This window comes from Scleropages formosus, chromosome 2 (assembly GCF_900964775.1).
Source record: "Scleropages formosus chromosome 2, fSclFor1.1, whole genome shotgun sequence".
Taxonomy (NCBI): Eukaryota; Metazoa; Chordata; class Actinopteri; order Osteoglossiformes; family Osteoglossidae; genus Scleropages; species Scleropages formosus.
In genome coordinates this window covers 1,772,340-1,799,891 of record NC_041807.1, presented here as the reverse complement: position 1 = coordinate 1,799,891, position 27,552 = coordinate 1,772,340, and the positions used below count along the sequence as shown (strand labels likewise).

At 45.0% G+C, this 27,552-nt stretch overlaps 1 protein-coding gene across 2 annotated transcripts; it reads left to right on the top strand.

The window, feature by feature from the left end:
• Window positions 1-1,571: 1,571 nt before the first annotated feature.
• LOC114909869 (ras association domain-containing protein 8-like) lies at window positions 1,572-26,481 on the top strand. 2 transcript variants are annotated; one of them, XM_029249837.1, is made up of 5 exons: window positions 1,572-1,627; window positions 19,050-19,213; window positions 19,967-20,916; window positions 21,555-21,690; window positions 24,756-26,481. In XM_029249837.1, exons 2-5 carry the CDS (start codon window positions 19,096-19,098, stop codon window positions 24,875-24,877), a joined length of 1,326 nt encoding a protein of 441 aa, XP_029105670.1. In that variant the 5' UTR covers window positions 1,572-1,627; window positions 19,050-19,095; the 3' UTR covers window positions 24,878-26,481. The 2 variants fall into 2 exon arrangements, with proteins under 2 accessions (XP_029105670.1, XP_029105669.1); XM_029249836.1 differs by having other exon boundaries at window positions 24,746-26,481.
• Window positions 26,482-27,552: the final 1,071 nt, after the last annotated feature.

The window sequence follows — 27,552 nt, the reverse complement described above, 5'->3', positions numbered from 1 at the left end:
AAGGCTATAGAAAATACTATCCTATATTTTCCTGTGGCTGTCAGGGGAAAAAAAAGTGTGCTAAATATTAACAAGATCAAGTAAAAGTTAAACTCACCGGAAGACATTTAGCAAAGTGTTGTCAGAGCAGAGGGTTTGCAAAGGAGAGAAGTTAATGCACACCGAGGAGCTGGTGGATTCCCATGAGAGCCTGCTTCTGCTCGGCATGTGGCCTCGGTTTGTTGGTAGTTGCCATGGAGGTGAGGACTGCAGAGCACAGTTTGCCACAGGACGGTGACCAAAAAGTCGCTTCTGCAGCATAAAGGAACCTGGACACTAAAACTGCAATGTGGCCAAAGCCAATTTTAAATTCACTGCTAATTACTACAGCTGGCAAATCTTGAACACTTTGGAACCCCTGCGATTTCTATTTTAAATCCCAGAATGGCAATTTGAGCAAGCTGTGCAACTATGCCGACCACCTGATCTGATTATTTACCAACATTGAACATTTGTGTATCTGTGATGTTAAAGAATGCACACACACACACACACACACACACACACACACACACACACACACACACACACACACATTTTCAGAACCGCTTGTTCCTTACAGGGTCACGGGGAACCGGAGCCTACCCGGCAACACAGGGCGTAAGGCCAGAGGGGGAGGGGACACACCCAGGACGGGACACCAGTCCACCACAAGGCACCCCAAGCAGGACTCGAACCCCAGACCCACTGGAGAGCAGGACTGTGGTCCAACCCACTGCGCCACCGCGCCCCACAGGTTAAAGAATGCAATTTCTTATTAAATAGAAATGTATATTATTAATATAATAGCCAGTAGAATGAGTGTGTTAACAATAACCACTTGCCCAAGTTAGGAGCGTGGTGGTCTGGATCCTATCCCAGGAGCACAAGGCATGAGGCAGGGTACACCCTGGGCAGGACGTCACTCCATTGCAGGACAACCACACACATTCATTCAAGCACAAGGAAGAGTCACCAGCTGACATGAAGTTCCTGTTTTTGAATTGTGGAAGGAAAGCTGTGTGAACCTGGGCAGAACATGCAAACTCCACACAGACTTAACAACCCAGGTCCGAATCAACAGCTGCAAGAAATCACCGTCACCCGCTGCGCCACCGTGTCGCCCATAACTATCGCGATATTAATAATGGTGCAATATTACTGATAGTCAATGATTCATAATTAGGCCTACAATATGGCTGAAATGCATTTTGTTTTCTGACTGGTGTTCAGTGCCAACTTATTTTCCTTAATACAGTAGCGAGGAATCGTACAGAATGCGGTTCGGCAGCGAACCTGGGAACGCGCAGAGGCGCTTTAAAAGAGCCCATGATGCCTTGCGCCGTCCCTGTTCCGTTACAATGTGCTTAACGGGCAGGGAAAGCCGAGTGTCGGATGTACAGTACGGACTGCAGCACACGTGAGCGTGTGTGTGTATGTGAGAGAGAGAGAGAGAGAGAGAGAGAGAGAGCGAGAGAGTGTGTGTGTGTGTGTGTGGTGCGACTGTGTGTTCAGTGTTCAGTGAGGGCGGGCGGCATCGGCGACCTTGTGCCACCCGTCCCGGCGCATCTTCTGCGCTCCTCGTCGGTTTTGCGCTGCGAACGAGCAGGTAAGACTGACACATCATGTGTCAAAGCACTGAGTTGGACTCTTTTCTTTCTTTCTTTCTTTCTTTCTTTCTTTCTTTCTTTCTTTCTTTTCTTTTCTGTTTTTTTTTTTTGTAACAAAGGCGAGAGCGTCTCAGCACTTTTACAGTAAAAATTTCCATTGCCGGAACGAGCCCGAGAGTCATTTTTGCCAGATAAAAGTATGTATATATATATATATTATATAGTTTTTAGCGACTGCAGTTTATATTTGTGGAGAAATCTGTGTCCGCAAATGTTCTTCAATCATCAATGCAGCGTAAAAAGATGGCAAATATTCCAATTTCCCTGCATCCGTCTGCTTCTATTATAACATTGATTGATGATCGGACCGTCCGTGTTGCTTCCATACACGGACACGTCTCCGATTAACTGAATTAAGTGAAGTAAATTGAACCGCCCTGGATCGTCTCTTGCGCGCTTCGATTTTATTGGACTCGAACTATTGAGTGTCCACAGTACGACCTGCTCTTAACTTCACTGCTCGGCCGGGATCTGTGTGTGAAATTTAGTCATCACAGCTGTGCATTTACGTTAGAAATATACTACGACGTCCCTGTCTTTTTTTTTTTTCCTCTATTCTTGAGTTTTACACGATCGCGTCGATCACTATTCGTGCGGAGATTTGATGGAACTTGGAGAGCGCGTGCAGTGTGATTGCTGAGGTGTGTGCGCGTGTGGTTGAGTGTTGTTTTGGTGGTAAATTTTGTGTGCGTGTGTTAATTTACAGCAAACACTGCGCTGCTCTGGCTGCTGCGCTCACTTTTTGCCCCCTCGTCACATCCGATCACCTCCGATCACCTCTGCCACGTGCTGTTGTCTCTCTAGCCCACATTCAAAAAAAAGAGCGCTCGTCCGGGCTCGCGCGCGCACCCCGCGTTTCTACCGCATCCTCGCGCCGCGGGTCTCCCGTGACGTGACCACAGCGCAGTGACGCCGGATACGATCGCTCCGCTCAAGTTCTACAAAAACTGCTGGAGATTCAACACAGGCCTGGGCAGCTTTGATTTACTCATGCTGCACTAAGCAGGCCCTTCCTAGAAAAGTAGGGGGCATCCCTACCAGTTCCTTCTACTTGGTTATTCTTCGTGTTTGAAAGAAGCGCTGTGGAAGGAAGAAGGTCATGTTTTCAGTGGTAAATCCAAGGCTGATGTAAGAACGTGAAAACATCCACTGCCAGGTGTCACGTGAGCCACGGAGTGTGCATCATCCCAGCAAAAACACACGATTCTGTCCCCGAGAGGTACCTGTGCTCTAGCCCCACACCCACATGTGGTGCAGCCTCCTTGGGTCTACGTTTAGCATTCAGCAGCAGGTGGCGTAGTGGTTAAGGTGGGTGCCTTGCAGTCTGAAGTATCCTGGTTCTAATTCCTCTCCTGCTGCAGACCCTGCTCAAGGTGCTTACATTGAATGGATACTGTTAGAACGCACTGCTGTATAAACGGGTAAATCATGGTGAAGTTTATTGTGTACCACAGTAAAATTCCTTGGGCGAAGTATTCAAAGGTTAATATTCTCTTTGACAGAAACGTGGTCGCACGGCACATGCGTTGTCTTTCCATGTACTGTGTCACAGTTTGAGTGTTGGCTGCATTGAAGTTACACCCTAAAAATTATTGGCTTTGAGTATTTGCAGCTCTAATTTTTAATTTAAATTTAAAAAAAAAAAATCATGAATCATTTTAAAGTCTACTTTTCAAAACAAAAGTAACGCTTTGAAGATGAGGAGTCTCGAAGCGACTAAGATCTCCTGTTGTGTTCAAACTAAGTCATTTCTCACAAGGTGTGACCATCAAGCAGCCATCTGCAACCAGTAAGAGTTAGCGGTCCTTTTGTCTCGAGCACCTCACCACTATGGAATGTGCATTCTTGATGCTATCAGTCCCCATGGAAACGGATGCAAGGGCAAAGCTTTCGATAGCCCGTCGAGTACAGTGAGCATTGATAGTGCTGGCAAACGGCCTTTGTTTTTTGGGTGCATTAACTTGTCTTTCTCAAGCTGTGCTACTTTCACCTGTGTCTCACATTATGCCCAGTGCTTGGTGTGTGGCATAAGTGACCCTCTGGCTACTGTAGTTTGCTGTAGGTTTGACATGCACTCAACCACCTGTGATTAAAGCGGTGTCTTGCTGTTCTACACCATGCTTTCACCTGTGCCACCTGGGACCCTTCACCTAGATTAAGTACACTCAATCTATCTGAAGACACCTCTCTCACCAGAGCTCTGTGTCCAATTATGTTTAAGAATAAAGTGCTGAAGTTCAAGTAACTACATGTAGCCCACGAGGAAGTGCTTCAAATTCCAGCTTGACATGGAAACACTATGGGGCAACAGGAAAGCTGCTAAGGACTGAGGACTCCAAAGTTCTAATCTAATTCTGGTTTGTTTGTTTTGTAATTATTTCGATTTATTTATTTCTGTTTATTTATTATCAATATGGGGGTGCTGTGGCGCAGTGGGTTGGACTGGGTCCTGCTTTCCAGTGGGTCTGGGGTTCGAGTCCCGCTTGGGGTGCCTTGCGACGGACTGGCGTCCCGTCCTGGGTGTGTCCCCTCCCTCTCCGGCCTTACGCCCTGAGTTGCCGGGTAGGCTCAGGTTCCCCGCAACCCCGTATAGGACAAGCGGTTCAGAAAATGTGTGTGTGTGTATTATCAGTATGAGTGTTTTTTCTGCTGCAGTTCTGAGGGTCACCACACAAAATTTCACTTTACTGCATAAAATGACAAAGTAACTGCAACAGACGGAGGCGGACCCAGGTAGGTGCGCGGTTATCACTGGTGTTTATTTACAGAAGTGCAGGGGAGAAGACAAAAGGTGGGGAGGACCGGGAACAGATGAGTCGGGGCAGTGTTACGGGGACGGCTGCGTCGTCCGGGGGCTCGGGAACCAGGGTACGGGCGTGATTGGGCTCGGGAACAGGGTCTATGTCAGTCGGGGTTTCTCTGGGTTTTTCTCTCTCTCTCTCTCTTCACTGGTGGGTCCGGGGGAAGAAAGAGAGACAGCAATCGGTCCCAGCTGCAGCTGTCTTACCTCGGGCTCCGCCCCCTTCCCCGCCGCCTTGGCGTGCTTATCATATCTTATCTGTTGTTAACAATTCTTTTAACCCTTTTTATTTATCTCAGAACAAAACAGCCCTTGTTAAATAAAAGTTACAGGCTAGAAAGAAAAGTAAAAAATTTACCATGGTCTACTATTTGTCAGTGTAAAAGAGCATTATATATATACACACACACCTGGTGTCCAGGACTACTGGTATGAATGTCTGTATAGTGCAGAAGAGTCATCTAACACCTGTTTGGTGTCATGTTGAATCCCTGCAGACTGGACCAGCTTCTTCTTCTTCTTCTTCAGATGAAGAGCTTAAAACACACTTGCAATCCTGGAGCATTGGAGTCATTCAGTTTAGTCAGTGTTCATCCAGCACACTTTGGTAAACATGTTGCCAGACGTCAGCATTTCCGTTGGTTGAGTGGGCTTTCCTGCGTAGTGAAAAAACACATAGGCTTTATTTGCCATAAGCTGAAGGTTAATGACTTTTGTCAGTGTTATATGTACAATTTCTCTGTGCCGGGGGGGATTTCTCCTCAGAGACTGACCACAATGTCACACCAGTGTCCAAGTTCTCTAAAGGATAGACAGGCATGCAACAGAGCATTAGCACTCAGTACAGCCACATGCTTCATTATTTCTTATAGTAACATTTTCAATTTGTCAAGAAACTGGGATCATGATTCTCAAAGTATTCTTGGTTACCACAGAGTGCGGTACATTAATATAAAAAAGTATGGTATAGTGGTGTCCCATTCTGTGCACTGCCTTGCGCTCAGTGTCTGCCAGGACTGCCTCAAGATCACTGTCAGTGACTAGTAGACAGATTTTGGGAATGTTTAGATGTAGAACATTTTTTATTTTCCTGAAGACAGTAGTAGTTCCCAAACCACCGAAAACTGCTGGAACAGCGATTTTTTTATTTTTAAAGTGTGCGTTAAGGTTGAAGACTCCAACCTTCTCTGATGTTCACCAAAGCCTACGTTTTATCACTAATACGTCAGAGCTCCGTAGGTCCTAAGGCAAAGCCCCGCACCCCAGGTCTATTCTCAGAATAATGTTTGCTGTTAAGTCTTTTCAATAGTCAATGCAGTGAGAAGAACTGCTCTTGCCCAATGGAGATGGTCTTACTGCAAGACTGTGCTCTGCACTGATTGTGTATGTGATGTTGGACAAGGCCAACAGAGCTGTATGTTTGCATTAACTATGTTCTCAGATGATGCTACAAGTATTTCACAAACTAGCAACAGAAGGGGAAACTCCTGAGGCCCGCTGCCTGATGCAGGCATGAACAAGATGTCTTTCCTTCACAGTAAGATTTAGGCCAGGACAGCACATGGCTGCTTGTGGCACTCAAGCCAGAAAGATCTGGCATTTAATCAGTCTTCAGAGCTGATTAGATTAAGATGAGCTCACAGCCCTGTTTCTGCTTTGCCTACAGTCTCACCGTGCATGATCTGCTGTTGTGTGTATTTTCTTACGAAGGGACAGAGAGAGTGAGGCCTGGGGGTGTTGTCCTTCTGGATGGAGAGAGAGTGAGTTTGTGAGTGTGGCCCTACTGGAGGGCGTTTTCAAACCTGGTTGTGGCAAAGTTCTTGTGTACGCTGGCAATGCTCTTTACCAATTTGCCATCATAGTTGAGCCGTACTCTTCAGCCTTTGTTAATCCGAACGGTAGAGGACTAGTTATGCTTTTTTCAGTCATGTGAAACTGAATTTTTCTCTGTCTCGGCCCTGTAACGCACTGTATCTTACCCAATTAAAGGTAGTATGAAGTTCTTCGTGTCATTTCCAGTTCCATTCTGTAAGAGCATTAACAAAGCTAAGACAAGTCCCTGTGAAGGGTTAATTTCAGCGGCTGGCTCTTTGTCTCTTCATTTTTCACCTCAATTTCATCTGAAAGTGTAACATCACCCTGACGCTTGATATTCCCTAACTCCTCATCCTGCAGCAGTTAATGGCAGTTTGAAAAGTATTAAAATGGCAGAGATACTGGCACTCCTGGGAGAAGAGCTTGATTTGCCAGTAAAACCATAGCAGCATGTTGCTCGAGGACTGCTTTCCAGAACAGAACCCCAGAGCTCCAATGTGTCATATGGCCAGAGCACACTAAGCTTTTCCAGTGAGCCTGGCACTCTGTTGACTTTATGAACGGAGGCGTCCCGATACATGCCAGCTCTTTGGTTCAACTAGCAGCTCTGAACTTGGCACACAAATGCGCACGTGATGGTGGGTGAGGGTAATGGAGCTACTGTAGGTGAGGGAGCTTGCGTCACAATCCCAAATGCATACTTACATTCTATGATATTCCTTCCGCTCATTCCGCAGAGCAGTCTGGTTTAAATGATAGGATGATGCGCTCATACAGGGGTTAATGCTTCCTCTTCTAAAGCCCAGTATAGTTCCTGTATCCTGTCTTCAAGGTGATGGGGTCAGAGATGATGGCAGCATAGTACTGCAGATGTACAGAGCAGAAAGGCCTACAGAATCCTGGCTCTCAATCACACTGTCAGCTTAGTCTTCCAGCTATAGCCATGTAACTAATGTGGTTGGCTCATCCAAATAGGACAACTTGGGGACAATGTCCCCTACCTCTTGGAAGACTGCAAGGATAGGTGTGGTGCAGCTGGAGATGGAAACCTAGAAAATGTGCACCCCTGCTTTTTTCAGTTATGAAATATAACATTAAAAGAAATGGCATTGCTGAAAATGTTCCGGAAGGGCCATTAAGGGTTGCCACTTTCAGATTCCCCAACATTATTTAATGTCCCTGGAGAAAAGGGAAGACTTAAAATAAGTTCAAAGCTGAATTAGTAATCACTTTTTTATAACTGTCATACAAATTCTGGAAATCTTTGAGACAAGATGTAACCTGAAGGTAACAGATTTAAAATTTTTGTGAAGTCCTAAAGAAGCCGCAAGACCCCAGTCAATAGATGTTATTGTTAAACAAATTGCCACAGGACAGATGCTGTACATCATTATTCATTAATAGTCAGTAAAACAGTTTTGACTGTATAAATTACGAATTTTTTCCCCTAACATTATATCCTTTTTCTGTGAGTCATACTTGGGTCTTGAGTCACAAAACATCTGTCCTACTTGAACTGCTATCGTAATCACCCTTGTCCATATACAAACACCATGATCTCCGTAAACCATTTCTCTGTTTATAATGTAGCATTCTGGCTGGTCCCACACATTCTATAACATCATTCATCTAAAATCCCTAATTCCCATACTATTTTTCTTACTATAAATTGTACACACATAAATAAAGAAGAGGCGCTAAAGCATATATTATGGAACAGTCCTCTACTTACCTCCAGCACCGATAAATGTATTAAATGTATATCCTGTGTCAATTCCCCAGTTTAGTTTTAGTTTGTCTTATCAGGTCTAAGCTTTACCTGGGCACCTTTACCTTTACTTGGGAAAAGAAAAACCGTAAGAAAAAAGTTTAAAAATATGGATTTCTGCATATGGATAACACAGTGAATACACTGAGGTCACATCTTGCCAGAAATTTACATTTATATTTATTCATTTAGCAGATGCTTTTCTACAAAGCAGGGGGGCGTGGTGGTGCAGCGGGTTTGACCGGGCTCTGCTCTCTGATGGGTCTGGGGTTCGAGCCTTGCTTGGGGTGCCCTACGTTGGACTGGCGTCCCACCCTGGGTGTGTGTACCGTCCCATCCCCAGCCCCGCACCCTGTGCCACCAGGCTAGGTGCCGGTTCGCTGCGACCCCACTTGGGACAATCGGTTTCGCCCTGTGGGTGTGTTCTCTACAAAGCAGCATACATCTCCAAGGAAATAAAATTTGTGCATTACATTACGAGAGAAAGAGACATAGTTGCAGACGTGATGCTTAAGTAAATTTGTTCATCTTCATCGCTCAAGTAGGTGCATAAAAAGCAGGATAGACAAATCCTGATCACATTCCTACAAAATATTTTTGCTGTGCGGGTTCGAATTGACCTAAGCCGTTTTGCAGATGGTAGGGAAGAGAAAAGTGCCCGTGTGGGGTGACCATGGTTCTCTCATGATGCGCATCGTCTTTCTGAAGCAGCGTGTGATGTAGGTGTCCTCAACTGCTGGTAGCTGTGTGCCGATGATTTCCTGAGCTCTTTTGACCACCCTCTGTAGGGCTTTTTTGTCCTGTACGGAACAGCTGCCACCCCAGAATGTAATACACCCTGAGGACGGACTCCACAGCACACCTGTAGAAAGTTGTGAGGACTGTAGTGGACATCCTGGCTTTCTTCAGACGCCTGAGGAAGTGGAGGCGTTGATGGGCCTTTTTGATGGTCGATGGTGCTCAGTCCATGTGAATTTGGCAGTGAAGGTGACCCCGAGGAATTTGAAGCTGTTGACCCTCTTTTTGAATGTAGACAGTTTCGGCAGTTCTGAGCGAGAGGGGGGAGATCATTCCACCAGAACGGAGCCAGAACCAAGAACCTCCGCGCTTTAGCTTTCGTGCGGAGGGCCACCAAGTGAGCAGAAGTAGACGAGCGAAGCGGTCTGGTTGGGGGGTAGCGGTGTATTTAGGTGTATGCCTAAATACCTTCTCGTGTATCTCCCCCTTTCTCAGTTCACATATGTCCTCTTATGTATTACTGTTATTGCTATTGCATACAGTACAGGACTGTATAGTATATGTCAGTGTTTTCTGTTTCACATTTTCACTGAACTTATGAGTAATTACAATGTATTTTCCGTAAACATGTTCATTATATGTACAAGTGCACACAAAGACACACACGCACACATACATGTACAAAAGGAACAGATCAGTCACATTTCAGGCTACCTTATACACTGTTACAGCACAGCCGAATGAGGGAAGCAACCATAAAAAAATGTGAGCAATAAAAATGATTGTTTTTAAAGAAAACAAAAGTTTAAAACCAGACTTTCTTTTATGGTTCCGTGCATTTGCTCTCACGAGTGTGTTTGCAGTGCTGTTTTTTACGTCAGAAACACTGCATTCACCTTGGTTGGTGGTTGCAGCAGCCCACCCCCCTCCAGTTTAAAAAGAGTAAAAGGCAGAGTTTAAAAACCAGCTAAAACACTTTATTCTTCACACCTGATGCAGAAAACGAGCCCATTAGTGTTTTCATGAAAAAAACAGAATACGGGTGAAGCGGTTCAGCAAAGTTTAAAATACCCTTTAAAATAGGATAATAAAGCAGCAGCTTTCTCAGAAACACAATGAGGTATGAATGAGATAAAAATACAGTAAAAGAGACCGCTGTTACTAACAGACTTACCCCCAGAGGAGAAAAGCTCCGCAGCTGTTTCCTCAGCTGGCATCCAAACCATGTTTGAAATATGACGAAAACCCGTGAGCCCAATAAGGAGAATGTCTCCGGATCAAGGTGTACCCTGCCACGCATCCTGTGCTCCCTGGATATATTCTGACTTGCGTGGCCTTGCATTGCTCTCGCAATTATCAATAAGACAAGCAAGGAATAGTTTTAATTAAGAATATTATAAAATAGGTTGGTGTCCATCGCACATAAAAATACCCTTTATTTTGAATATAGCTGACATTCTCTATCGTGGCAGTGGTTATTTTTTTCCCCCAAAGAAATAAAGATAATTTGGCGTTGTCGCAGCAGGAATTTGCCTAAGAGAACGATTTCCCAGAACAAATTAAGTCGCGTGTTATGTGAGGAACGAGTGTGTTTCCAGTCTGGCGAGTCATATTTTCTGCAGACACAGTAGTTAGGAATTTGGTGTAACATTACACAACCCGGTCTGGCCTCTGGTGTTCGGTGATGCGCTCACCCTTCAGTCAGCACAGCTCCATTTCATATTGAAGCTGATAGTAAATAATAAGCTTAGTAATTGAAGTGTATTTCTTGTCGTTTTCATGTTCCCTGGGTCTTGCGGACAAGGAGCGGTAGAGGACAAGGCTGCTCCCAGCCACCTCTTCCTGCTCAGCTGGAAATGGGTTTCCTGTTTGTGTCCAAACGGGAGGTCGGGAACCTCGCCTCTCAGGTGGGGTTTTTGTTTTGAGGAGAACGGCGTGGTAAATATTCCACTGACCGAATCTGAAGTGAAGAAACGCAAGCATGTAGAACATCAAAGTATCATCCAGGATCCTGTTATTTCGTTTTTTTTTTCCTTTGCTTCTGCATTTTGAGCAATCCAGTTAGTCCAGGAAACATATAATTGTCTTCATTCCTTCAGAGAATGTATTTTATGTTTCTGCGGGTGTTATGAGACGTGTTAAACGGCTTTTAAGTTTTTTCCCCGACTTGAGGTAATTGTGGGCAATGCTGTCATTATGGGAAGGTTTTTTTTTTTCTTTTTCTTTTTCTTTTTTTTGCAAGGGTCTGGTTTTGACCCTTTACAGTTCTGTTGCAAAATGTAAAAATGAGAGAGCTTCTTCATGTTACTATGAAGATGATGACATCTAATTATTTATTACGCAGGTTCCTTCGCTCATCAAGCCTTTCATTAGCAGCTGCCGCAGTCAAGAGTGGTTGGTGTTTTCATTCAGGTCCTCTTTAATCAGACAAGCGTAAGTAGACATATAGGCCATTAAATTATAAACAGCTACAGAGAAAAACAGCATCTATGCAGGCTGGAAAAACATCCACTTTATACTAAAGAGCATGCCTTCCTTTCGGTTTTCCAAGAGGCTGCAAATGTTAAAACAACAAAACGCACGCACCACAGCTCTTGAAGTCTTCAACGAAAGCAGGTTAAAAAAATACTGATATAAAAATTAAGAAGAATTATAACAAAGCTTCCATTCAGGCCAGCAGAGGAAAATTATACAGCCCCCACCACCTTCCACATTATGCCTTCCTGGAAAACCCTTTGTAAGTTTAATTCTCTCGAATTAGACATAATTACCATTAGTTCAATGGTAAAAATTGATTACATTCCAGTGCTCCAACACTGAAACCCATTTTGGTTAAAATATTACCAAATCCCATAAAATTGGACATAATTCTTTCAGTAGTTAAGATTAGTTATCATAGCACAAAAAGGCAGTTTCTCTTCATTAATTACTCCGTAATATTGTACGACTCTGGATCTGCGCTTCTTCAGCTCTTTCATGGCTATAAGATGCGATACACTTAGCAAACTTACAAAAAATACATTTATCTGATGCATTTTTCCAAAACAACTTATAGTGATGAGGTTATAATTAGCTACCCATTTATAGAAGGGGGGTCATTTTAGTGGAGTAACTAAGGGTAAGTACCTTTCTCAAGGGTACTACAACTGGAGGTGGGGATCCAACCTACAACCTATGGAGCCAAAGGCAGTAATCCTAGCCGCTATGTTACCAGGTGTCCTGTATGAGCAGCCATAATACATACAGATGGTCCCTGACTTATGAGGGGGTTACGTTCCAATAAACTCATCGTAAGCCAAAAATGCATTTAATACACCTAACCTACCGAACATCATCGCTTCTTATCCATTAAGATGGTCGAGATCGTTGATTGTGAAAGTCCAAGTTCATGTGCAATGGCCATCACGGACTTGCCGCCTTCATCAAAGTCAAAGTGGCTTTATTGCCATTTCAACCATATTGGGCTGGTACAGTGTGCAGTGAAACGAAACAATGTTCCTCCAGGACCCTGGTGCTACACAGAAACAACACAAAGCTACTTACACAAGACTACATAAAATGTACATGTATGAGATGTGTGCAAAACAGCACAAGACAGTGCAGTAATTACTAAAAAAAAACAAACAGTAAAAAAAGAAGATATTACAATATAACAATAAATACTACAGATATAAACATACTAAATAGAGTCTCAAGAGTAACTGCCTTCCTCTTCTCTTTTTTTCACCAGTAGCAGGAGACACGGATGAGTGTTTCATACACATGAGGGATGCAGAAATCACAACTTAGATATGGGGGATATGCAAAAAAATGCTGGAAACACAGGACACTGAGTATCGGTTGTATACGCTAGCGACCGCATGACAGACTGGGAGATGCAGGTCGCTGCCGCTGCCTAGCATCACAAGAGAGTATCGTACCACATATTGCTTGCCTGGGGGAAAAAATCTAAATTTGAAGTACGGTTTCTACTGAATATCTATTACTAGCGCACCATTGTAAAGTCAAAAAATCATAAGTTGAGGAGCATCTGTATAACATGCAGAATGAAACCACTTGCCCCAGTGGGGTCACGGCAAGCCAGAGCCTAACCCGGCAACACAGGGCACGAGGCTGGAGGGGACACACCCCAGAGGGGACACCAGTGCATTGCAAGGCAACCCAAGCAGGATTCAAACCCCAAACCCACTAGAGAGTAGGCACAGGTCAAACCCACTGCACCACCACACTCCCCACATTTGTATAATGCTCTACATATTAATTCAACCTTTCATGCAAAAAAAAAAGTAGACCAGTAAAAACAAAAGAAATTGATGGAAAGCAGTAAAAACAAGTCCATACTCACCAAACAAGTTGGAATTGTTTGGACACTTCAAGCAGATGCCATGAAAAAGCAGGTGAAGCAAGCTGGATACAGGTTTGTCCAATAACTTTAACTTAATGCAGCATGAGCCAAATTATCACTGCAAAGATGATTGCTTCGTGACTCTGGTCTTCTACTGCTCAGTCCTTGTGGCACATGCATAGAGGCAGAGAAATGCCTCTTAGGTCAGACTAGGGGTATTGAATGAAACTCCTCATAAATTTGAATAAGCATATTTCAGGGTATGACTATTTGAAGGAGAACAATGTTCTTGAGAACCCAGTAACTTCACATTTTTTAATGTTGCAGTAGTCGGACATCATGGGACAACCGACCAGCTCACCCAAACTAACACCTCAAGACAGTGTACTTTTCCTGCCAGTATCTGGGCCATGATCTTGCTTTTACTTTCCCCAAAATACTTCAGAGGCAAGGGGTTCTATGTTTACGGTCCAACACTCCAAAACCCTCTAAAAGAGTGACCTCCAGCTATCATCCGTTCTTTGCCCTTCATAGTCTTCTGTTGCCCTGGCAGAGAGAGGACAGCAACACTATGTTTCTGTACCACCACAAAAATCACACTTTACTCTGCTGCCAATCAGTTGCACTGGTATTTATGTCAAAGGAATTACCTTATTCTGCAGATTTTTTTAATGCAGCCACTAAGCTCATAATTACTTGATTGGAGACATTAAGTTATTAAGTGAAGCCATTTAATTACACTCAATGAGTGAGCAATCAATAATCTCGAGAAGAAAACCGATTGAACTGGAGCATTTCACTGACTGAATAGTCAGCAATAAAGATCAACACCATTGAAGATGCCTTTGGGTCTGCTACTGGAAAACAGTCGCCTAGAAGCAAAATCAAACATCAATAACCCTTAGTGCAGCCTACATCTGCGGTAAGACACAAGCATCCTACACGATTACTGTATAGGGGGCATTGGCTACTTAACCCCAATCACTTCAGCACAATTCGATAAAAGGGCCAATAGCTTGACGGCTGATAAAGTCACTTTATATGAAGGCAGCTTTAAAAGACACAGTGATGCAGCAAATAGCACCTGGATGGGTGAGAAGACGTGGCTTCGATCCCCACTCAGTCTGTTGGGAGTTTTCATGTTCTCCCTGTGTTTGTGGGGGTTTCCTCTGGGTGCTCTGGTTTCTTCCCAAAAAAATTTGTTCAAGTGAGCTGGAGACTCTGAATTGGCCATCGTGTGTGTGAGGGAGAGTGTTTCTCTGGTGTATAGATGAGTGATTTGCTGTCGGTAGTCTGTCTAGCATCGTAAGTGACTTTGAGTGGGAAAGTGTGGGCTAAATACTACATGGTGTTCCTTGGAAGTCCCTTTGGAGAAAAGCATCTGGTAAATGAATAAATGTGACACTCAGAGTTCACATGAACAATAGGTAGTTATCAAGAAATGACTGGAAGTGCTGGTGTGTAATTGTTATTAGAGGGTGGCACCTAACACACCTGGAAATTTCTGATTCATTTACATTTAGAGAGAATATCACATATCCAGTCAAAAACTGCAGAAGGAAGTCTACCTGAATGGCAGAGTCTTGAAGCAGAGCTTTTGGAGAAATAATGCACAATGAAAAAGATTATTATTTAATGGCAATTTATTCACTATGAAAGATTTGATTCCGTGGGGTTTATCTCTGCTACTACACTGCTAAGCATCACAGAGACATTGCAAACATAACTGACAAAGGATGGGGATCTGGAACGAATAGCTCCTTAGGACAACACCTGAACAGACACTGCTTCGGTATTACATTTACATTTATTTATTTAACAGATGCTTTTCTCCAAAGCGACTTACAATGGATGCTATGTAGTGTTATCAGCCCACACAATTATTCACCAAGGTGATTCACACTGCTAGATACACTACTTACAATGGGTCACTCATCCATACATCAGTGGAAGACACACACTCTCTCCGTCACTCAAACACTATGGGGGAAACTGAACAGCATGTCTTTGGGCTGTGGGAGGAAACCCATGCAGACAGGGGGAGAACATCCAAACTCCACATAGACTGAGTAGGGATCGAATCCACATCCTCTCACACCACCCAGGTACTGAGAGACAGCAGCACTACTCACTGTGCCACCGTGCTCACTCATTGGTATGACTAACTGAGTCTCACAGTTCCTGCTTTATGGAAAGTTGGGTGACTCACCATTCAGGATAATTTCTCTCGCTCATAGTTTTCTAGGTCTAATTAAAAACGAAAACATAAATCCTAATCAGTAGTTGGGAAAATCGGCTTCAGGATGGGGTAAAAGAAGGCCATGGTGGGTTTACAAACATGCGTTTGTATGCTGTTCAGTGGGTGGAACACAGGTGGTACATCTTTGTTAATGTATAGGTTTATGATGAAAATGCAGGCAGTGCAATGAAATAAAATCTGTTTGTCCAAACACTGTTAATGGTGCCATTCACTTCTTGGTGATGGTGAAATGTGTAACATTTAATGAATGAATGAATGAATTTAGGTAAAATGGCCTGAAATAGGGGGGTGCGGTGGTGCAGTGGGTTGGACCGCAGTCCTGCTCTCCAGTGGGTCTGGGGTTCGAGTCCCGCTTGGGGTGCCTTGCGGCGGACTGGCGTCCCGTCCTGGGTGTGTCCCCTTCCCCCTCTGGCCTTACGCCCTGTGTTGCCGGGTAGGCTCCGGTTCCCCGTGACCCCGTATGGGACAAGCGGTTCTGAAAATGTGTGTGTGTGTGTGTGTGTGTGACCTGAAATATTCTACCATAGCCGGAGTGATGAAGATATAGAGAGGAGCTTCTCGCTCCATCCATAGCCAGCTCGACTCCATAGAAGCAAAAGCAGTCGACTTGTGCTCAACCCATTTTACTGGGCCTCTTGTTTATAGTAGCACAGGCCGACTGTCCAAGCGCTAGCCGAGTTCACAAGCAAAGATTACCGTTAATAAAGTACTAAGTGTGCGCAAGTAATGGATTCCATGGAGCTGGACAAGTAATTATTTCCATTATTTTCCATATAAAATGAAGGAAATGTCTGCTGCATTCAGTTGGACACCATTCTATTGTTTAATGAGATATAATCAGCACAGTCGCAGCACAATCTCAGCAGGCTGTGGCCCAGGCCTACGTCTTGGCAGCACATTCCTGCTCCTCGGGGATATGTGCTGTGGAGGCGGGCAGGAAACAGCATGATGGCCAGCTGGTACCCCAGTCCCTGCCTGGATTCCACCACAATAGCCAACTGTTCACACCTTGCCCGTGATTCTTTAGCAGGGCCCAAAAATAGCAGCTCGGATGTCAGCACGGGAGCCATCGGCGCCCCTTCCCTGCAACTATCAATTACCACCTCTCTGGGCAGTTTCTCTTCGCAGCATTATTTATGTCATGTGTCTTGGGGTTTCTCCCTCATGCAACAGACAAATGAAACATGCCATAACATTCCACTATGGGTATTTTGAGGCAGCTTAAACCCAGAGACTCTGTGGGGCTCCGCAACTGATGCCCCACCCACTGTTATGACGTATGACTGCATCTGCATAGATGCGGGCCTCCAGATCCAACAGCCACCTGCCATCTTGCAGGAAGTCAGGCATCGGCTGTGGGTATAAATACAGGAGAATCTCAGTACCCTTTAGGTAAGTCAGATGAGAAAATCCAGTGTTATCACTTGGTATCTGCAAAATACCTCCAACTCAACATCTCCAAAACGGAGACTCTTTACCTCCCACCTGGCCTGTCCTCCTGTCACAACCTCTCAATCAAACTGGACAACTCACTCATTTCCCCTAGCTCCTTTGCTAAGAGTCTGGGAGTAACGATTGATGTGAGTCTGTCATTCTCTCAACATATTGAAGTCACAACACAGTCCTGCAGATACATCCTGCATAATATTCGTAGGATCCGTCCCTACCTCATTACTGACTCCGCCCAACTACTTGTCCAGGCCATGGTGACTTCCCATCTGGATGCTGCACCTCTCTTCTGTGTGGCCTTCCTGCTAATGCCATCAAACCTCTGCAGCTTTTACAGAATGCTGCTGCACGAGTTGTGTTTGATTTGCCAAAGTGCTCCCATGTATCTCCTCTACTCATCTCTCTGCACTGGCTTCCTATAGCTGCCCGAATCAAATTCAAAACCCTGGTTACTGTGTACAAATGCATCAATAGAACTGCTCCCAGCTATTTACAAGACTTAATCAACCGGTACACCCCAGCCAGGCCCCTTCGCTCATCTACTTCTGCTCGCTTGGTGGTCCCGCGCACGAAAGGCAAAGCTCGAAGGTTCTCGGTTCTGGATCCGTTGTGGTGGAATGACCTTCCCCTGTCACTCTGAACTGTGGAAACTGTCTATTTTCAAGAAGGGTCTGAAAACCCACCTTTTCCAGATCCACTTCGCCCCAAGATCTCTCCAGCTCATCTATGGTTTCACTGTTCACGCATCGTAACTCCAGAAGCATCCCCAGATACACCCTTTATTCAGCCATTACTCTGGTATTGTACTGCTCATTTGTGTATCTTATAATATTTGATAAAAAAAAAATTAAAATAAAAAAAAATTGGTGTGGGTATCAGGATTTGTCTATCCTGTGTCTTATGCACCTACTCGAACGATGAACCTCGGTGCAGCAAGTGGCAGGGAACAAACTAGGTTTGCTTGAGACTTTCATGTCTGCAGCTGTGTCTCCTTCTCTCAATGTAATACATAAATTGTACTTTTTGCTGAGAATGTACGTCGGTTTGGACAAAAGCATCTGCTAAATGAATAAATGTAAAGGTAAATGTAGTTTATAGAATTCCCTTGGTGTGATGGAGAAGTCTGGGGCAACTGATATGTAAAACCATAGACTTAACAGAGGGAAGACTCTCTTTTTTACATCAGTCTATGTTATATACAGTTGACCCTTGAACAACGTGGGGGTCAGGGGCGCTGACCCTCAGCGCGGTCGAAATTCCGCGTATAACTTCTGACTCCCCAAAAACTTAACTACTAAGAGCCTACTATTGAACGGAAGCCTTACCAATAACATAAACAGTCGACTAACACATATTTTGTATGTTATATGTATCATATACGCCATTCTTACAATAAAGTAAGGTAGAGAAAAGAACATGTTATTGAGAAAATACATTTACGTTAGTCTACTGTATTTATCGATACCGTAGGTTTACATCGTCCGTTTACAAGAGGAATCGTCTGTCTATCTGTCGTTACCAACATCGGTACTGTTTTACATCATACAAAACACTGTAGATGTTATACGTATTACTAACACTAGACATCAAAAATGAAAAGATAATCTGAAAAAGAAATTCATATTTATATACAAGTATAACGATTCATGCGTATATAACATAGACTGATGCAAAAAAGAAAGTTTTCCCCAGTCTTGATAACGAAGACGCAGCAATACGATTGCTTCACGGTAGCCTAACTTACACACTAATGAACGGATCGTTATAAAATGTTCATGGCATACAGTATTACAGTCATATTCATAATACAGAAAAAAATCCGCGGGTAAGCGGACCCGCACAGTTCAGACCCGTGCTGTCCAAGGGTCAACTGTATATATTTTTTAGGGAAATCTGGAGAGAGGTACATCTTGGGACAAGCAGGGTGAGGCAGGATCGTGACTACATTCAAAATATTGTTGTTTTTTTACACCACAAAGGTTACCTGTCATTGCCCTGCCACTGTTTCTGTTTCTGCTTTTCTTTTCACCCTTTTTTTGGTGAACCAACAACACCACTTGGATGCATCAGTTAGCAAGAGACGGATACAAACCGAGACCAGCTCGGTTTGTTGGCCATCTATTCCCACAGCCTGAAAACCGAACAAGCACATGTACACTGCCTGACCCCTCTTCTTCCTTCTCAAGCATGTCAGCTGGACTCCAGGAGCTTCCCCTCATTTGACATGGAGGAATGAAGGGCCACAGCATGGAGCTGAAAGTGTGGGTGGATGGTGTCCAGCGTGTCGTCTGTGGGGTCACTGAGGCCACAACCTGCCAAGAGGTGGTGATAGCCCTCGCTCAAGCCATAGGTGAGTGAGCATCTGCTGAGGGTAAGGACTAGAGCTGTTTACTAGAACACCATATATATTTTATCCACAAAGACCCAACCAAGGAAATAAGATCGATACTGGACAAAACAAAAGCCACAGTAACCGTTTCCAGAGGGCTGTCCTATTCTTCCAAAAATGAGTAGATCTTGTCCGATCAGCAGCGCTGGCCTGTGGCCGAACAGTAATGTTCTTCAAGCATGGATGAATATCTGAGGCATGTGCAGGGACATTCACTGCGATGTTCAGTTCCACATAATTCTCTGTTCGTCCATTCTGAAACATTCACATTTATTCATTTAGCAGACAGTTTTCTCCCAAGAGATACAACTGAGACCAGCCAATAGAGGTACTGATCCAGACACGTGATTCTCGTGACACAATCAGTTTGTCCAGTTCTACTGCTTATTCCAGCGCACAAGTAGCTACCTGTACAACTGCTAGGAAATACAGAAGTGATCATGATAAATGCTGTAAGGTAAGTTTATGGAGGAGCAGTTAAGAGATCCGGAGAGAAGGGGGTTCAAAACAGACCCCCTGGGAGTTCTGAGGAACTGAGGGAGATCATTCCACCCAAAACCAAGCGCCTGTAGATGTTGGATCTCTACATTCTAACTTTTGAGGTCAACGTGTACGTAGTAGTCAAAGATACAACAATGATATGTAATGAGTTTTTTTAAACGCATTTCTTGAATGTGGTCTTCATAGCTCTGATGTGGCATGTATTGTTCACAGGCCGCACTGGGAGGTACACCCTGACAGAGAAGTGGCAGGGGACCGAGCGGCCCCTAGCTCCCTTTGAGAGTCCAGTGATCTCACTAAATCGGTGGGGCCAACATGCCGGCGACGTGCAACTCATCCTTCATCATACAGGATCTTCACCGAGTGAGCGCCTTGTTTCTGATGGCCGCGTGCGCATCCCTGAGCGCACCCTGTATCGCCAGAGCCTCCCACCCTTGGCAAAGCTCCATCCCCTTGGAGACCGTTCCCTTAGGCGCAAGGAGCCGAAGCGCAAGTCACTCACCCTCACCGGCGGGGCCAAGAGCTTTCTGGATATCTTCGGGAGGCCACGGGAACTAGAGGCCAAACATCGAGCCCTACACCACAGTAACAGCATTGCCGCAGTGCCCGGGGTGAGGGCAGGTCCAGCCGGTGAACTGGCCCATCTGGTGCAGCTGCAGAAGGAAAAGCTCCAACTCCTGGAGCGGAGGATCGGGGGCTGTGAAACGGAGCTACGTGCCTGGGCAGCACGTGGTGCCGGAGTCACCACCGGGGTAGGTGGGGCGGTCAGGTTGCAGGAAGAGATCCGGATCTTGGAGCAGAAGGTGCGGAGGAACGATGCAGAGATCGATGAGGAGGAGTTCTGGGAGAACGAGCTGCAGATCGAGCAAGAAAACGAGAGACAGCTGAAGGAGCAGCTACAGGATCTGTTGCGTCGGATCTATGACTGCGAGGCAAAGCTGAGCGGCTATTTTACCCACATCCAAAGCATGGAGGCCGGCATGGAGGTGGAGCGAATGCAACAGGAGACGCAGGAAGTGCAAAGGGTGAAAGAGGAAGAGGTTCATGCCAGGGTGCTGAAGTTGAAGACAGAACTGGATGCGCAGACCCAACAAAGTGCCAGACTGGAATGCAGCTGCAGAGCCGTGGAGAGGTCACTGGGGCACTCCAGTCGGAGGTTACAGGTGAGCCATACCTGCACTTCACAGCCATTTGAGGAGCAGCAAACAACTGTCAGAAACGTCTTTGTACAAAGATGAAAACGGGGAGAATCAATGCGTCACTGCAGTACTGCTTAAGAGGATCGTCAGAGGAGAAGGATGGCTCATGAAAAAAGATAGATGTTTTATTTAAAGGGTGAGACACTGACACTTGTGGCATGTTCTATGGACCTGCCTGCATAGAGTATGGAGAGAAGGATGTGCAGGAGGGAAGGGTGTGAGCAGGGCCTTGGAGAACCATTCTGGTCTGCAAGAAAACACAGGCGTCACAACAGAGAGTACGGAGAAGGAGGTTTCTGTGAAGGCTGGGATGAAGGAAGGGAGGAATGTATTTAGTCTAGAGCCAATGCAGGCAAAACAGTGGATTATACATCCTTTAGTAACCGCATGTCTTCATATCAGGTGGGTTACTAGACAATGGAATATAGTGATTACCACCATATAGTATTGTATTTGGTTTCACACTCAGATGGTCATTCCCACTGCAGCTGTATTGCTGGTGTAGTATTGTTCTGTTATCTACCCTTTTATCTTACAGCAATGACAGAGTGGGTCACTTTCACTGAGAATAGTTAAATAAGCGCTTGCACACCTCCCTGCAGGAGAAGGAGGAGGAGCTGGAACAGCTGACCAAGGAGCTGCGGCAGGTCAACCTTCAACAGTTCATCCAGCAGACAGGCACCAAGGTCACCGTGCTGCCGACTGAGGAGACTTCCATCCACGTCCAGCTGGACACAGGTCAGTCCAGAGAACTGAGGAGTGTCCATGCATCAGCAGATGGAGTCTCTCCACAAGAACTGACCTTTCGTGGTTTGCTTTTGTGTTCCAGATGGGTATCACACTTAATTTGCTTCTGGTGTAAAAGTGCATTATATATATATACACATAGTCTGAAACCACTTGTCCCAAGCAGGGTCATGGCAAATTAGAGCTTAACCCAGCAACACAGGGCACAAGGCTGGAGGGAGAGGGGACACACCCAGGACAGGCCACCAGTACATCACAGGGCATCCCAGGGCATCCCAAGCAGGACTCAAACCCCAGACTCACCAGAGAGCAGGACTGGGTCAAACCCACTGTGCCACAGTGCCCCCCAAGTGCATAATGGATAACATATAATAATATGGGACAGTTGGTAGTGTAGTGGTTAGATGTACTGCCTCTGGATCCAAAAGCCACAGGTTTGATTCCCCCCCCCCTCCTCCTGTAGTACCCTTGAGCAATGTACTTACCCTACATGGTACAGCTTTCTTTTCCCCCACACATTGCACTTTTTTATTTAACCTTTAATATTGAATTCCACATATATATAGCATTTTTCTCTCCTTGAATACATTCTATTTTGCTGTATATTTCTAATACATTTTTATTATATTTCTGTTATTCCACATGTGTAGACCACTATATTTTTATTTTACCACAATATTTTTTTTTTATCTGTAAGGGGGTGCGGTGGCGCAGTGGGTTGGACCACAGTCCTGCTCTCCGGTGGGTCTGGGGTTCGAGTCCCGCTTGGGGTGCCTTGCGACGGACTGACGTCCCATCCTGGGTGTGTCTCCTCCCCCTCTGGCCTTATGCCCTGTGTTGCCGGGTTAGGCTCCAGTTCCCTGTGACCCTGTATGGGACAAGGGGTTCCAAAAGTGTATGTGTATTTTTATCTAACTTTCTTTATTTTATCCTATTTTCATCATTATGTAATCTTCATATTTCTGTAGTATGTTTCTAATTTCTATTTTATTTGTATTGCCTTATTTTTATTATCTCTACTATTAGTCTGTATTACGGACAGTCGGAAAAGCATTTCACTACACGTTGTACCAAGTATGATTGTGTATATGACAAATAAAACTTGAACTTGAACTTGAAATTACTTCAGTAAAATTACCCAGTTGTATAAATGGGTAAATAACTTGTAATGTAACTGTAACCTTAACATTGTAAGTTGCTTTGGAGAAAAGCATCACCTGAACGAATAAACCTAAATAATATAAAGCACAAAAAAAAGTCAAACCCTTTTATAACAAAATTGTAAATCAAGTCTGCCTGAGCCAAACTGTTATAAAACTCTCCACCGCTACTGTGTAATGCAGTTTGACTCACATCTCCCACTTTCTGTCCTCCTATATTTACATTTATTTATTTAGCAGACACTTTTCTCCAAAGCAGCTTCCAATGAACTCTATGCAGTGTTACCAGCCCCCACACCTTATTCACCGTGGTGACTTACACTGCTAGATACACTACTTACACTGGGCCACTCATCCCTACATCAGTGAAACACACATACTATGGGTGAACCTGAGCAGCATGTCTTTGGAGGGTGGGAGGAAACCCACACAGATACTGGGAGAACATGCACACTCCATACAGACTGGGCAGGGATCAAACCCATGTCTTCTCATACCACCAAGGTGCTGTGAGACAGCAGCACTACTCACTTTGCCACTGTGCCGCCCAGCCCTGGATTTGGAATAAATACCAAATTGGACTCTGTTCCAGTCCAACATGTGTGGAAAAGTCACTTTTGCAGAGATGTTATTGCAATCGGAGCTGACCGCATGGCAGAGCGTGGCACCCCTGTGCTTCCCAGCAGGCCGATCCCTCCTCACGCTCAGGTGGAACTGCGTGATGGAGATTGACAGCCAGTGAAAGCTATTAAATTTTTTAAAACCTCCATCTTGGTTGAGAAGGTGATTAAAATTTTCTGTCAATGCACACATGCTTTCTGAGCAAGACTTTTTATGCAAAGTCGTGCTCTGAAAACGCGGTCACTGCAGCAAAGGGGATAAATAATTGCAAGTGGCTTTGAAGAAAAGTGTCAGTTAAATGAATAAATGTTCACAACTGAGCTCTTCACCCATAAGTACAGATAATGTGCTTGGCAGAGCGAGTAGCACTACTGTCTCACAGTGCCAGCCTGGCTGGTGCAAAAGAATGTGGGTTTGATCCCTGCTCAGTCTATGTGGAGTTTGCATGGGTTTCCTCCCACAGTCCAAAGACATGCTGTTGGGGTTCCCCATAGTGTGTGTATGAGTGACAGAAAGAGTGTGTTCTACTGATGTATGGATGAGTGACCCAGTGTAAGTAGTGTATCTAGCAGTGTAAGTCACCATGGTGGATAAGGTGTGTGGGCTGGTAACACCGCATAGAGTTCATTGGAAGTCGCTTTGGAGAAAAGCATCTGCTAAAAAATGTAAATAACAAACTCAGTGATGCTGAACTATGTTTGTTACCAGTGGTGTAGGTTTGTGCTCCTTGTCACCTTTCACCCCTTCACTATAAATGGCTCTCAGTAGGGTGTAGAGACAAGCAGTGTGGCCTGCTCAGCACGCTGCCCCTCCTCTCATCCTCCACTCTCATGGGCTCCCCGTTGTCCACAGATCCACAGGTGTGGAGACACAGACTAAGAGTCTGCATAGAGAACTGCAGCTCTTACACCAACTCCTCCCTCACTCTCATTGGCCGCCATTATGAAGGGTTTATGTCCAATGTGCATATTTGCTCCGTCTTCTCTTTTTTGCTCCCGTATATCTTGGACACCCCCCCACTCGGCCCATACCCTCCTGAAATGCTGTCACTGCTGACACTCGCTGTGGTGAGCCTGGGTGACGGAATCCCCTCACAATTCCCCCGTTAATTAGCGTTTTAACACCCGGCTCGTCTCCAGTGCTGCACTTTTGCACGTTGTTCGTCTAACTTTGAATAAAAAAAATGGGTTGCGATGCATCTTATTGCGTAATATCTCGGCAGACTTTACATTTTCTCCCCACATCTCTTTTCTGCCTCTTGCGAGGGTTCCCCAGATGTTGCCCCCCAGTCCGGCTCCCTGAAGTGTCCGGCGACCTCCCGACAGCTGCCTGGGAACCTGCGACATCCACAGAGCCCCCCGCTGCTCGGCTTCAATCCAGAGGGCATCTACGTCTGAGACACTGAGCACTGAAGTCCTGCAGCAGCAACACTATGAGCTCCCCGTTCTTCTGAAGAATGAAAAGTCGCTCCTGTGGCCACACAGAGGTGCAGCACAGACTGTCTGTCAGTCACATAGAAGGAATCTTATTGGCTCAAATTAGAGCATAGAGCATGTCTGGCATGCTCCTCAAGTCTTAACTGACAGGCATACTACCTGTGATTTTCTTGCACTTATTAATTTCATGGACTAACTTTCAAACACCTGCAGCGTGCGAGACCTTCTAGCTGAACTTAGAGCTTCTCCGCAATGTCAAGCATGCAGACCGGTCTCGCAGACCCAGTATGCGGGTGACCGTGCGATGAGCAACGGCATTTTTGACCGGATGGTGACATGCTGGTGAAATGCAGAGCATCACGGTTAAGAGCCCTTGTACCCACGCGGTTGAAATACTTTAACCTTCGTTTAGAATTACTTTCAGTGCCAAAAGTCTAACATTAAAAGCCATGTGTATTTTCTAAACCTGTCTGGCTGGTAGTAAAAATTGCCAATGATAAAGAGTACTGTACTACTATTAATTACTTAGTTGATGCTCTTATCCAGAGCAATGAACACAGCTGACCCCTTCATACACCTGGGTATTTTACTGGAATAATCAAACCTAAGTACATTGCCCACGGGCAGTGCAGCAGCAGCAGTAGGAGGTGGGGTCTGAACCAAGAGCCTTCAGGTAACGCAGAAACGTAGACCCTGCGCACTAATGGACTCAGACGCAGTTTGTTCAGTGCGCGCGATGGTCGTTCGCTCCCATTAATGAGGGAATTGCTTTAAAGGTGCAGCTTTTTTCCTCTTAAAAGCAGAACTTTGAATTTACCATCATATGGTAGTGAGAGTTACCAACAGCACTTTCCCTTACTGTATTCTCACTCTATGGCAAGTGGTGTGATCCAGCGCGTGGACACACTCGGGAGTCGGCGTCACCTCTCATGGCTACTCGTGGTCACAGGTCTGAGGTGCCAAACCACTTACGATAAGCGGCCGTGCATTTACAGATGTTTAGTTTAGGGATCTTGTGTTCAATTTTTCATTGTTAAAGTCAAGACCCAAATAATGAGGTTTGTAGATACAGCGAAATGTTACACTGTCCACTATGCATTTTCTCCAAAACAGGTGCATCATTTTTGACAGAGGTCTGTACCTGTATCCTTTTTCACTGAAGCAAGCAGATGTCACGTTCTATTATATGCAAATGTTTTCTTAATAAGATTGTGTGTTTTTTCCACTTATGTACGAGTAGAACACAAATATTGCTGTTATCTCATGTTTTCCCTGTTATTGATTTCTACGGAGAGGGGGGTGTGGTGGCGCGGTGGATTTGGCCTGTGCCTACGCTGTGCTGGGTCTGGGGTTCGAGTCCTGTTTGGGGTGCCTTGCGACAGACTGATGTCTTGTCCTGGGTGTGTCCTCTCCAGCCTCACGCCCTGTGTTGCCGGGTTAGGCTCCGGTTTGCCACGACCCTACTCGCAACAAGTGGCTTGAGACAGCGTATGTGTGTTTTTTACCGTTTTATTTACAAATGACAAATACTTTGTATGTATTTTCCTGGCCCCACACCCCTGCTCATGTACCAAAAGACGTTGGATTAAACGAAACGTTTTTTCCTGCTGTATTACATGTGTGACGCTCGTTATTCCCTATGCGCCCCATTCAAATTGATACAAGCGCTACACTGCCCCCTAGTGGCCGACCTGTGGTTTCGGCGTGGGCTCCGCGGCTCTTTCCTGTTCTGCTTGACCGGTGTCACTTGAGCTGTTGCAGAAGAAACACGTGAGCCGTCTTGTCACGGTCATCACGGATCGACAGGCGACCGAGGCGCATAACTTTGATGGGGGAAAATCAGGAAAAAAAAATTACACTTAAGGTGCATTAAAAATACAGTGTAGTGACACGTAACAAATTATACTGCCCACCAGATGGCGCAAGTGCGTCATTTCCCCACGAGCGCTTTGTAATCGCAATAGTATTTATTAGTCTTTTTATCCGTGTGAAATGTTCGTTCTTGTATTTGGTGGTATGCGCCTGTGTGTATTAGCTACACTTTTTGGAACGCTTTTCCCAACCAGATCACAGTAGGACTGTGTTTATGTTCATGTCTGAGCAACCAGTTACACAGAGGACGTGTGTATGTTTTTTTTCAAGTACTGCGGTACTAAATTCCTTGACATTCCTAGTTCATACATGATTCCCTCAGTTCCAAGTCTGCAAACAAAGGTTTGCACATTTCAAGTCTGACAAAAAAATACAAAACACTTATTTAACAACTGTCTTGCAAACGTCAATAAAATGTCCTGCAATTATACCGCATAGTAGAAAGCGATGATCAGCCCAATATTAATCAACTCCTTACCTATCGATGATGAATTATATATCGCTGCTGAACATTTTCCAATCTATAGCAGCGCTTTCCCCCATAACCTGTTAATCTTTCCCGTTATTGGGTTCATAAATACCGTTCTCAAACGCATGCGCTGTTTTTACTACTTCCCTCACTGCAGTTGTTTTACGGATTCCTATCGTGTCCAGATAGCTTTCAGAGATATTTTAAAACTAATATAAATGATATTATTGTGTGTTTTATGATAACGAAATATTTCTTGCTATACGACGCCGGCACCCCCGGTATACTCTGGGAT